Source organism: Dryobates pubescens, chromosome 40, assembly GCF_014839835.1.
Source record: "Dryobates pubescens isolate bDryPub1 chromosome 40, bDryPub1.pri, whole genome shotgun sequence".
In the NCBI taxonomy this organism is placed as follows: domain Eukaryota; kingdom Metazoa; phylum Chordata; class Aves; order Piciformes; family Picidae; genus Dryobates; species Dryobates pubescens.
Genome location: NC_071651.1, coordinates 505,026 through 517,320, shown reverse-complemented (window position 1 = coordinate 517,320; position 12,295 = coordinate 505,026). Strand labels below are relative to the sequence as shown.

The window sequence follows — 12,295 nt, the reverse complement described above, 5'->3', positions numbered from 1 at the left end:
TAGTTGGAGGTGTCCCTACTGTCTGCAGAGACCTTGGAGGGTCCCTTCCAACCTGATGCAGTCTGGGAATCTGTCGCCCTCCCTGGGGACATTGACTTCCCCACTCCTGTGTATTCCTGGGTTGCAGATGGACAAACCAAGGCTCAGTGTGGGGAAAGCATCTCTGTGCTGCCAGGAGTTCTGGGAGCTGCAAGCCAGCCCTGGGGTGCTCATGGGCTCCACCCTCAGCTGCCCCCAGGAGCAGGAATGGTCAGAGAGGAGGCAGCCCCAGGGTTATCCAGGGTGGGATTTGGTGCTCCCTGCTTCCAAGCAAACCATCCTCCAGCAACCCTATCCTGGGGTGTGCAGCCCTGGGACCTCTCACCTGCACTGGAGAGGGCTGCATTGAGGGCTCTGTGCCTGGCCAAGGGTCAGAGATTCATGGAATGGGTTGGGTTGGAAGAGACCTCAGAGATCATCCAGTTCCAGCCCCCTGCCATGGGCAGGGACACCTCCCACCAGCCCAGGTTGTTCAAGGCCTCATCCAGCCTGGCCTTGAGCACCTCCAGGGAGGGAGCAGTCATTCCTCAGGTGGGTTTGGTGTGCTCATTAGCATACCTCGATGGTTGGATCCAGCTCCAGGTAAATTGGCCACAGCCCAGCTTGATCCTCCCACCCATCTCTACCCTTCAAGTCCCCCAGGGTCTGCACTTAGCAGCTCTTCCAAGTTTTAAAGCAAGGCTTTATGCCCCCCCCAGTGATGACTGTGGTGTGAAAAAGAGCCTGCCCCATGTGGAAGAGGAAAGCTCAGTGACCACACAGCTGCCACCAGCCCGGGTGAGCTCAGCTGCCTGGGGAAGAAGCTCCACCTGCAGCCCTAAAAGTGGGTGCTGAACCCCTCCCGTGTGCCTGTATTCATGGAAGGCAGCAGGGACGCAGGAGCCATCCAGGAATAACTCCAGGAGGGGCCGCTCGCAGGTCAGATGGTCACGGAGATAAGAAGCCTGCAGGCAGCAGCTTCCTCCCGGGCAGCTCCTATCTGATGGAGGCTGCTCTGGTTCCCGGCTCCGCAGAGCTCCCGGCCCGGCCCCGGCCCGGGCAAGGTCACACGTGAAGGTCCTGCCTGCTTTATCCTGGTTTTGTGCTTTTGTTTGTTCCAGCTTCCTAGATCATGGCTGATAGCAGGGGAGAGGCTGCCGGCAAGTCTCAAAGCTTTGTGGCTGGGCTCCATTCCCAGGCCCGCTGGGGTGGGATGCAGCTGGGGTCGGTGATGCAATGAGGGCTGGAGAGGGAAATCAGAGCCCCTGGCTCGGTTGGGAAAGAGGCTGTGGTGCCGGCCCCTGGGAGCAGGTCTCCATCCCAGGGTGAGCAGCTGGGACAAAGGCCAGGATGGGGCTTGGAAAGCAAGATGCTGAAGGGAGAGAAGGGGAACAAGAGGATGTTGAACCTGTTGAGAGTGGGGTGGCCTAAAGAACCACCCCCCAGTGGCAAAAGGGGAAGCGATGCTTCCTCTGCCCCTGTGCCCAGCAGCCCCACGTGGCCTGGGGAGGTGGGAAGTGCCCAACCTCCCAGCGTGGGAACAGCCTCACTGTTGGCATCCCACTGCCTGCTGCCATCCCCCTGCCTGCTGCCATGGCAGCTCCAGGGCCACAGCAGGGACATGGTGGAAGAAGGGCACCAAGCAAACCTTCTCAGCCCACCCCAGTCCTGCTCTGTGCCTGCAAGAGGGGAAGAGCATCCCTTGGGGGGCGGTTCACCATTGAGCTGCATCCCCCAGAGCTGTTAGACCCCAGGGGGGAAAACCTTCCCTGTGCAGCATCCCTGAAGGTGGTGTGGCCAGGTCCAAAAATATCTGGGGACACCCCTGTGCCCCTGGCTCTGCTGGGATGCTCCCCTGGCTCTGCTGGGATGCTCCCCTGGCTCTGCTGGGATGCTCCCCTGGCTCTGCTGGGATGCTCCTGTTCTCATGAGGGTTGGATGTTGGCTCAGGAAGGGTGGCCAAGCACTCCAAGGTCATTCCCACGGCATCTCTCTGGATCATTTTCCACCCCAGCACCCCCAAAGTGATTGGCTGCATCTTTGCCAAAGGCTTTTTGGATGCTCAGGGCAGCAGACCTGGTGGACATCCCACACCCCCCACCGAGGGCTTGGGTTTGCTTCAAGAGCTGGGAAACCAGGTGGGCAAAGGACAAGGGCAGGAGGGATGGGCTGAGGGAGGGCCACCAGGATGAAGCTGGGGCCCGGTGTGCGGGAGGAAGGGAGGCTGGCCCTGGATGTGTGCTCAGCAATAGGAAATGCTTTATTAGCTGGGAGTGGTGGAGAGAAGCCAGGCAGGAAGAGGCAGTAATAAGAAACATTTTTTTGACTTCTCCCACATCCAGACCGCAGAGCCCTTGCCAAGCGGCCGCGCTCCGGTGCGGGGCCGCCGCTCCCCGCGCCCGGCACGGCGGCGGAGCCTTTCCCCTACTGGGAACCGGCAAGGCTGCTACCACAGGAGCCCCGGCGGTCCTAGGACGGGCAGAGGGAGAGGAGCAGACCCATGAAGCTCCTCCGAAGCGGGGGGCACGGCACGGAGCAGAGCTGCCCCGGCTGAGCCGCCGCCGAGCTCGGGACCGCGGCGGGGGGAGCCTCGCCGGGGCCGGGCAGCGCTGCAGCGCCCCTGGGACGTGGAGGCTGCAGGTGAGTGCGGAAGCGTCGCAGGCTCGAGGGGGCCAGCTCAGCTCGGAGCTTCCCTCCTGGTTTTCCCCCTGCGCAGCTGAGATCAGGATCTGGCCTCGTTTCCTCCGCATGCGGTGGGACGCTGGGGTTGACGTCAGGGCGAGCGAGGCTGGGATCGGGGTTCTGGTGGAGCTGAGAGAGTAAATCTGGGTTTACACCGCTGCTGTGGCGGCAGGATCTGGCCCCCAGCCCCTGCTAAAGAGCTCAAACAACACCCAGCTGCTGCCCAAAGCCTGGAGCTGCGACGGGAAGTGGGGGATTTGGGTGGACTTTGAGAGGTGTGAGGGAAATCTGGCAGCTCTGCTGGCTGGGGGCTGGAGCGAGGGCCGTGGGGGCACCGATGGCAGCAATGAGACACCCCCCCCAGCACCCCCCTTCTGCTTGGAGGGGTGGGTGAAGAAGAGCTCAAGGGCCACTAAAGAGGCTCCACTTCCAGAGCAGAGCTGGTGTGGGGCTCCGATTCTCTGCTGCTATGTCCAGACCCTGCTGCAGGCTCAGGGCAGGAGAGTTCCCCTTGTCCCTGCTTGGCACAAAGAGCCCTGTGTGATGCCAGCCTGCGAAGGGATGAGCACAAGCTGGGTTTGCTGCCCTCTCTGTGTGTCTTGCTCACCACAAGATGCCCAGCAGTGCAGGAGAGGCTGGGACAGCACAGCCTGCCCGTGGGGCTCCTTCCTGCCCTGGCAGCACCAGAGGATGCAGCTGGCATTGCTGTGTGAGACCAACCTGCAGCCATGGCAAGCAGGCAGGAAAACCTCCCCAGGAGCCTAAAATCAGACTGAAGCCTTGGGACTCAGAGGCTAAGCTCCTGCTGGCTCCAACGTGGCATTCATCCAGCCCTTCACACCTGCAGATGGTGCTGTCAGAGGTTGGCACAAGCCTGGCTCGCCCAGCACTGGCACAAGGGTCTCTCCTGTGCCTGGTTCCATGTGAAAAGGCAACCCAGGGGAACTGAGTCACCAGCTGCAGCCTGCAGTGAGCCTCCCCCCGGGGAGCGACAGAAGCCACAGGGGAGGGAGGAAGCTCCAGGATTGCAAAGCTCTCCTGAGCCACCCTGGGCAGGGCAAGGCAAGGGATCCTCCAGCCACCCAAGATGTCCCCAAGGATTGTCTGCATCCACCCAGGATGTCCCCAAGGATTGTCTCCAGCCACCTTCTTCCCCAGGCTTCCCCTGCCTCCTGCTCCATCTCCCTCCAGCTGCCCCTTTGCTTCCCTCTCTGTGGGGCAGCAGGGAAATTCCCCTGCCCCGGGGCTTGCTCCAGCTGTTTCAGTTGAAGTCTTATCCTTCCCCTGATGCTGCTGCAAATCCCAAAGGGTGGGAGGGTTTCAGATGGCAAAGTGACCTCCCACCCCACACAGCCAGGCTGGAGAAGATGCCCTGGATGCCAGGAGGGTGCATGAGCTGCAGCTCCGGCGCAAGAAGGGAGTGAGGAAGCCTGTGAGGGTGAGGAGATGCTGGAACAGGTTGCCCAGGGAGGTCTTGGCTGCCCCCTCCCTGGAGGTGTCCAAGGCCAGGCTGGATGAGGCCTTGAGCAGCCTGGGCTGGTGGGAGGTGTCCCTGCCCCTGGCAAGGGGTTGGAACCGGCTGAGCTTTAAGGTCCCTTCCAACCCAACCCAATCCACGATCAGCTCAGGCAGCCCTGGGGCAGTGCTCTGGGACCAAACCCTGCTCCTGCTCTCCAGCCCTCAGACCTGGTAGCCATTTCCTCCCCACGAGCTCTCAGTGAGCTATTTTGGGGAGGAAAAACTCCTTTTGCACCGCGGTTGGAGCCTGCCTGGGTCAGCCACGTCCCTGTGTGCCTCTGGCTTGCGTGACTTCGCTTCCCCATCACGGCCAGAATCTAAACAATCTTGATTCCTGTCCCGGCAGCCCTGGGCAGGGCTCCTTCAATTGCAGGAAACGGCGACTCTGCCGTGTTTATGTCGGGAACCACGAAGAATGAGCCCAGGAGGGGCAGGGGAGCCCCGGTCGCCGCCAGCCGAGGTCTCAGCCCTGCGGAAGGGGCAGCGATGCCAGCGGGGCGAGGGGCAGGGGGCAGTGCCAGCCCTGCCGTGTTTGCCTTGGCTCTGGTGAAATTGGGGGGGGTGGGGGAAGAAAAGGATGGTTTAAAAAGGACCAAAAGCTTCTCCCAGAGGCACAGCTGGGGAATTTTTGGCTGCTCACAGCACCTCTGCTTGTGTCATGGATAAAGCTTCAGGGCCAGGCTGGATGAGGCCATGAGCAACCTGGGCTGGTGGGAGGTGTCCCTGCCCGTGGGAGGGGGTTGGAACTGGATGGTCTTGAAGGTTCCTTCTAACCCAACCCATTCTAGGAATCTATGGCTGGCCCTGGCCCAGCAATGAGCCCCTTGTGGGGGCTGTGAGGGGCTGCAGAGGACTCGGGGGGCTGCCTCTCACCCCCTCTGCTCTCCACAGGATGATGCAGTGCGGAGCCTGCGGCCGGGCGGTGCTGGCACTGATGTCCCTCTCCCTCGGCTTGGCTGCTGGTGAGTGCCCAAACTGGACAGGCTGTGCCACGTGTGAGGAGTTAAAATAAACCCTCAGCTCCTTGGGAACCTCACCACTTGCTCTGCTTAAAATAAACCACCACGGAGGGCAGCTCTTGGAGGAGACAAAGCTCCTCAGGGACCTGTGTTGTCCCCACCAAGGGGCTTCTCCCCTCTGGGACAGTGACCTGCCTCCCAAAGAGGATCTCAGCTTAATTAATTATGGTTCATCAAGTGCTTTGACGTCACCAGAAGGGAGATGGGGAAAAGGCTTGCTCACATGTGCCTTAAAACGTGGAGTTTTTTCCCAGGGGTGCTGGTGCTGATGGTGGGGAGCAGGGAGGAGCTGCTCCTGCTCCAAAGTGGCCTGGGGATGGCTCCAGGCTGTGGGCAAGTGCAGAGAGCACCAAAGCGGTGTGGCTGTGATGGGAAGGAGCAGGAGAGCTCATCAGAAGTGGCCCCCACCAGGTCCCACGGGGACGCCAACCCAGACCCCCCCACCCCCAGCCCTGGCACCGGGCAGCTGATCTTTGAGGTCCCCACTGCATGGTTGTATGAACCTGTGCCCTCCTGGTGCCCGCAGATGAGCTGCTGTGTGCCTGCGACGTGCCACACTGCAGCCTGACCAGCTGCACCGGCAAGGTCTGCTTCATCAGCAAGAGGAAGGAGGAGGGAGCCATCGTCCAGCACAGGGGCTGCTTGTCCCAGAACATCCTGGAGCACTGCCACACGGCCGTGACGGAGCAGTACGGCATGAGGTGCTGCGACTCCAGCATGTGCAACGCCGAGCTGGAGATCTTCCTGCTAGGTACGGCCGCGGTGGCCTCCCGGCAGCCAGGGGCAGCAGAGGCAGAGCTGCCCCAAGCAACTGGAGGTCTTCAGAGCCTTGCCAAGCTCACTCAGCACCCTGAGGGCCACCCTTTCCCAGCTGGGATAGGACCAGGGAGGTGTCCCCGGGAGTCCCTCCTTGGGCTGTGCCTGGGGAGCTGCCATCCAGAGGCTTGATCCCAATGCAAAGCTACCTCCACCAGGTCTAAGCCCAAGCACCAAGACCTCCAGGCTCCCAGGTCCACCTTCATGCTCACATCCATCATTTCTCACACTCAGGAGAAGAGGCCCTGGGACAGACACCTTCCTTACCCAACCTCCTCCTGATGATCTTCGTCCCACTGCTCACCCTCCTCATCCTCGTGGTGCTCACAGCACTCTTCTGCTGGAAGGTGGCTCAGCACCGCCACAAGAAAAGCGACCTGGGGGACATGGACCTCATGCTGAAGGCTTCCATGGTGGGAGACAGCACTCTGGAGGTGGGTGAGCTCCAGGGGGGACCCCAAATTCCCCCCAGGTGCGGGAGAGAGAGGTTTGCTGGGTGTGGGGTGGCTGCTGGGCTGACCCTGCTGCCACCCTGGCTGCACAGGACCTGCTGAGCGATGACTGCACCACGGGCAGCGGCTCAGGGCTGCCCTTCCTCGTCCAGCGCACGGTGGCTCGGCAAATCACCCTCGCGGAGTGCGTGGGTAAGGAGAGGGCTGGGCACGGGGGGAGGTTGCCCTGCCCCTCCCCAGCCAGGCCTTGGGCATGTGCCAGACCCCTTTCCCATGATGGCACAGCACCAGGGCCAGAGGTGGAGCTTGGACCTGATCATCTCGGCCAAAACCCCATAGAGACCCCAGGTTCAGAGACTTATAGACTGGGTTGGGTTGGAAGGGACCTTAAAGCTCAGCCAGTTCCATCCCCCTGCCATGGGCAGGGACACCTCCCACCAGCCCAGGCTGCTCAAGGCCTCATCCAGCCTGGCATCCAGGACCTCCCTGGGCAACCTGATGCAGTGGCTCCCCCACCCTCACTGTCCCTGTGCTGCCGATGGGGGGAAGCAGCCAGCAGCTGCCTGGCCGGGTGGCTGCTGGCCAAGGTCGGTGGCCCCTGTGCTGCTCTGCTGCTCTCCCAGGCTCATCGTGGTGGGTGTGGGGAGGGCAGGGGGGGTCGGAGGGGCTGTGTCATGCGGTGCTGTGGCAGGCAAAGGTCGCTATGGTGAGGTGTGGCGCGGAGTGTGGCACGGCGAGAGCGTGGCCGTGAAGATCTTCTCCTCCCGGGATGAGCAGTCCTGGTTCCGGGAGACAGAGATCTACAACACTGTCCTGCTCCGGCACGACAACATCCTGGGTGAGTGGGGGGCTGGGGGGGGCCCCAGGCAGGCTGAAGGAGCAGCTGTCTGCATGCTCCTGGCTCTTCTCCCCATCCAGGCTTCATCGCCTCTGACATGACCTCGAGGAACTCCAGCACCCAGCTCTGGCTCATCACTCACTACCACGAGAATGGTTCCCTCTATGACTACCTGCAGAGGACAGCCCTGGACGTGGAGACCTGCTTGGTGTTGGCCTCCTCCATCATCTGTGGCCTTGTCCACCTCCACGTGGAGATCTTTGGCACCCAGGGCAAGCCTGCCATCGCCCACCGGGACCTGAAGAGCAGAAACATCCTGGTGAAAAACAACCGGCAGTGCTGCATCGCAGACCTGGGTGAGGGAAGGGGGTGCCCCAGGAATGGGGGTGCCCCAGGGGTGTGGAGCCCCAGGGATGGTGGTGCCTTAGGGGTGTGGAGCCCCAGGGATGGCAGAGCCCCAGGGGTGGTGGTGCCTTAGGGGTGGCGGAGCCCCAGGGGTGGCGGAGTCCCAGGGGTGGTGGAGCCCCAAGGGTGGTGGAGCCCCAAGGGTGTGGGGGTGCTGCACCCTTGGGACGCAGCAGCAGCATGGCACTGAGCAGGGCTGGCATCCCCCCCCCCCCTCCAGGGCTGGCCGTGATGCACTCCCAGGGCAGCGACTACCTGGACATTGGCAACAACCCTCGGGTGGGCACCAAGCGCTACATGGCCCCCGAGGTGCTGAGCGAGCAGATCCGCACCGACTGCTTCGAGTCCTACAAGCAGACAGACGTCTGGGCCTACGGATTGGTGCTGTGGGAGATCACCAGGCGCACTGTGGTCAACGGTGAGCGCCCCCCCGGCCGGCTGCTGCCCCCCCCCCCCCGCCCCTAGCCCACCCCCTCCTGCTTCTGCATTCACCGAACGGCTTGGGAGGGACCTTAAAGACCACCCAGCTCCAACCCCCTGCCGTGGGCAGGGACACCTCCCAGCAGCCAGGCTTGCTCAAGGCTTCATCCAGCCTGGCCCTGAGCACCTCCAGGGAGGGGGCAGTCACAGCCTCGCAGGGCAGCCTGTGCCAGGGTCTCCTCACCCTAAAGAATTTCCTCCTCCTCTCCAGTCTCAATCTCCCCTCTCCAGTCTCAATCTCCCCTCTCCAGCTCAAAGCCATCCCCCCTCCTCCTGCCACTCCCAGCCCTTGTCCCAAGTCCCTCCCCAGCTCTCCTGGAGCCCCTTCAGGTACTGGGAGGTTGCTCTGAGGTCACCCTGGAGCCTTCTCCAGGCTGAACAGCCCCAGCTCTCCCAGTCTGTCCCCACAGGGGAGGCTCCCCAGCCCTCTGAGCATCTTTGTTGCCTCCTCTGGAGCCTCTCCATGCCCCTCTTGTGCTCAGGGTCCCAGAGCTGGAGGCAGTGCTGCAGGTGTGGTCAGAGCAGAGGGGCAGAATCCCCTCCGTGCCCTGCTCTCCCCAGGCAACCTGTGCCAGGCTCTCCCCACCCTCACTGTGCAGAATTTCTTCCTCCTCTCCAGTCTCAGTCTCTCCTCTTCCAGCTTCCATCCATTCCCTCTCATCCTATCACTCCCACCCCTTGTCTCAAGCCCCTCCCCAGCTCTCTTGGAGCCCCTTCAGGTACTGGGAGGTTGCTCTGAGGTCTCCCTGGAGCCTTCTCCATGACAGCTGAGTGGAACTCGACGATCTCCAGGCTCTTTTCCAACCTTTTCTCTGATCCTGGTCTGCAGCTCTCTTGGCCTGGCCTTCTTCCCTCCTTTTATTTCAATTTTTTTTTCCTCTGTTTCTTTTCTTTTTCTTTTTTTTCCCCCTCCCTTTCCCTTGCCCAGCAGATTAGCTGGAAATTATAAACACTGTAATCTAGTGTCAGCACCCTGCTGCCTGATTAAAGGGCCCATTAGGCTCAATCAGGGCTTTGTTTGCCCAGCGCTGATTAGCAAACAAGCAGCGTGGAGCTCAGCCTGGAAACCAGCCACGGCCTGGACCTCCGGCCAGCAGGGGGGACAGGGAATGGGGGCCAGGCTCCCCCCTGATGCTGTGGAGAAGCCTCCCCAGCCAGCCAGCGCTGCTCACCGCTGGCAAAGTCCATTAGAGGCATTAATGAAAGGTGGGGGGGGGGGGGAGGGGAGGCAGGAGGTCCCCCCGAGGCGCAGTCTGGTTGGGATAATCTCATTTGCTGCTCCCTCAGATTAAACATTTACTCCAAATTACCAAAGCCATGTGCAGGAGATGACCTTCAGCCAGCTGCTTTTAACCCTCCCAGACACCCTCACCCACCACGGTGGGCTGTGGGTGGCCCCCTGCACAGCCCCGGGGCAGCAGGAATGAGGGCGATGGGGGGCCCCCAAGCTTCACAGGCCACTCAGTGGGGTGCAGGAAGGTGGCGGTTCCTCGGGTGGAGGGGGGAGGTGGGGTCCCAGAGGGGCCCACGGACACCCAGACATATGGAGGCACTAAGCAGAGATTAGCTAGGCCAGCTGGAGGGTTTGCCGTGGGGCTGCCTGGTGGAGGTGTGGGGCTGTGAGGTGGCACCGGTGGCAGGAGCTGGTGCTGGAGGTGGTGCTGGAGCTCCTGGCAGGGCTGCTGCTGGACTATTGCCAGCGCTGGAGCAGGTGGCTGAGGTTGATGCTGGAGCTGTGGTGGATGCCAGACCCGCTGCCAGCGCTGGAGGTGGCCCCAGCCTCCCACTGCAGCGCTGCCGGGGCTGGAGCTGTGTGTCCCGAGGGCAGCTTCACCGCCGGGGCGGGGGGGTGCGGCGGGGGTCAAATCGCAGCAGCAGCTCCCAGGGCAGGATGTAGATCGGTCACGCCAGCTGCCCCCTGGCACCCTGCGATGTGCAGAGCAGGGGGTGAACCCCGCACCCCCCTCACACCATCCCCCCCGCCCCGCAGGCATCGTGGAGGAGTACCGACCACCCTTCTTCGACGCCGTCCCCAGCGACCCCAGCTTCGAGGACATGAAGAAGGTGGTTTGCATCGACCAGCAGACCCCCGTCATCCCCAACCGCCTCTTCTCCGACTCGGTGAGTCCGCGGGGGGGCCGCCCCACTCCCAGCCCCCGCCAGATCTCTGCTCCCCGACGGAACCTTTCCATTGCCCCTTCTGTGTTTTGCGCCTCGCCCAGGTTTTGTCGGCGCTGGCAAAGATCATGAAGGAGTGCTGGTACCAGAGCCCCTCTGCCCGCCTCACCGCCCTGCGGATCAAAAAGACACTGAAGAAGCTGAACAGTTCCCTGGAGAAGCCCAAACTGCAGCAGTGAGCCGCGGGCCCCGCACTGGAGCAGCGAGCCGCGGGCACACACCAGAGCCGCTCACGGGCTGCAGCAGGGGTGGCAGCGAAGCCACTGCCAGGATGGCTCCCAGGCACGGAGGGAGTTTTGCTCACAGCCTCCACCCTTCCCAGCCCTCCTTGGTGCCTTTTTAATTTGCAAGGAGGGGTAAAAATAGAGGGGGGAGGAAAAGGCCAAGAGGAATCTTCCAGCCCAGTTATAAAGATACCTCCCAGGATCCATCACCCCTCGTGGGCACAGCACGCCTGCCCAGCAGGGATGGCAGCAGGTGCCAGGGGCTGGCAGCCCACCCTGAGCCCCCAGGCAGACACCGCAGCCAAAGGGTGAGCAGGCACTGGAGCCCCCAGCACCATGCCCTGCTGCAGCCCCGAGCCCAGCTGGGCACCCACCCCAGCGCTGGCACCCAGCGCGGCACACAGGCAGCGGGCGCTGCCCCGACCTGCCTGCCTGGCGCGTTGGCAGCGGGGAGGCCGCGGGCTCAGGGGCCCCACCAGGAATTCCCCGGCAGGGCTGCGGTGCCCAGCATGCCTCTCACCAAAGGAGGCCTGGATTTGAGTGGGAAAGGATGGTCCAGGGGCAGAATTCCCTGGCCCAGGATGGATCCTGGCACGTCTCAGCGCTCCCCTGGACAAAGCCACCGGCACCGAGCAGGGACCAACCATCCCTGGTGCCACAGCGACCTGCCCAGATGGGGGCTGCCACAGCTGTGGTGGCCCTGATCCCTCCCTGATGTCCCTTCTCAGAGCCCTTTTGGTCTCTGCCAACATTTTGCTCTCTTCCAGTGCCTTTTGGAGCTTTTCCAGTGCCTTTTGGTCTTTTTCCAGTGGCACCCCTCGCTGCCACCCCCCATGCCACCCCACACACTTGGGGCCGTTTGGACAGGACCAGGACGTTCAGCACAAGCAGCTTTGCTCCATAATTATTTAATTATTAAGATTTAATATATTTAATAAAGGTGTAAAGCTATTTTGTGGCTTTAACAGCTGCCCAGCCTCCCCCAGCGGGCACCAGGCGCTGCGGCAGGATGGGACCCCACAGCCTGGCACACACCCGAGGGGCTGGGGATGCGCTGGGTAGGGGGCTGCGGCTGCCGGACCTCCTGCTGGTGGTGGTGGTCCACGGGTAAAGCCCCTCCGGGGATGGTAGAGAAGCTGGCTCAGGAGAACGAGGCCACCACAGGGCTTCAGCCCCAGCACGTTCCCAGCCTCCTATGCCCTGCCCTTGTGCCTCCCTCCCAGTTAAGGAGGCGAAACTGAGCAGCAAAGAGCAGCTGCTGGCACTCAGCAGGGCTGGCGCTGGGGGCGAGAGCTAGAGGAGGTGGGGGCTGAGCAGGGCAGGTCTGGGGTGCCCTGCCCAGGGTTTGGGGGTGCTCAGAACAAAGTCTGAGATGCCCTGCCCAGGGTTTGGGATTCCCTGCCTGAGATTTAGCGTGCTCAGCCCAGGACTTGGGGTGTCCTGCCTGGGGTGCCCTACCTGGACAAGGTTCATTCCCTATTGTGCCCCAGGCCCGCGGCTCACAGCCCCCTGCCCACACGGCGCTGCACAGACAGTGGTCAGATACACACGCAAGCCTTGCACACCTGTTGCACACGCATCGCACACCTGCTGCACACCTATTGCGCACGCGTTGCACACGCGTTGCACACGCGCTGCACACCTATTGCACACGCATTGCACACG

General features: G+C 62.4%; 2 protein-coding genes across 2 annotated transcripts in view; both read left to right on the top strand.

Moving 5' to 3' along the window:
• Nucleotides 1-12,295, top strand: part of NR4A1 (nuclear receptor subfamily 4 group A member 1) — an 81,008-nt gene that overhangs the window by 31,603 nt on the left and 37,110 nt on the right. The gene's annotated exons all lie outside the window — the stretch shown is intronic.
• On the top strand, nt 2,360-11,550 carry ACVRL1 (activin A receptor like type 1). The gene is made up of 10 exons (XM_054177403.1): nt 2,360-2,658; nt 5,110-5,180; nt 5,764-5,988; nt 6,288-6,487; nt 6,598-6,697; nt 7,197-7,343; nt 7,424-7,699; nt 7,969-8,166; nt 10,219-10,349; nt 10,451-11,550. The coding sequence occupies exons 2-10, from the start codon at nt 5,111-5,113 to the stop codon at nt 10,583-10,585; spliced, it is 1,482 nt and encodes a 493-aa protein (XP_054033378.1). The 5' UTR covers nt 2,360-2,658; nt 5,110; the 3' UTR covers nt 10,586-11,550.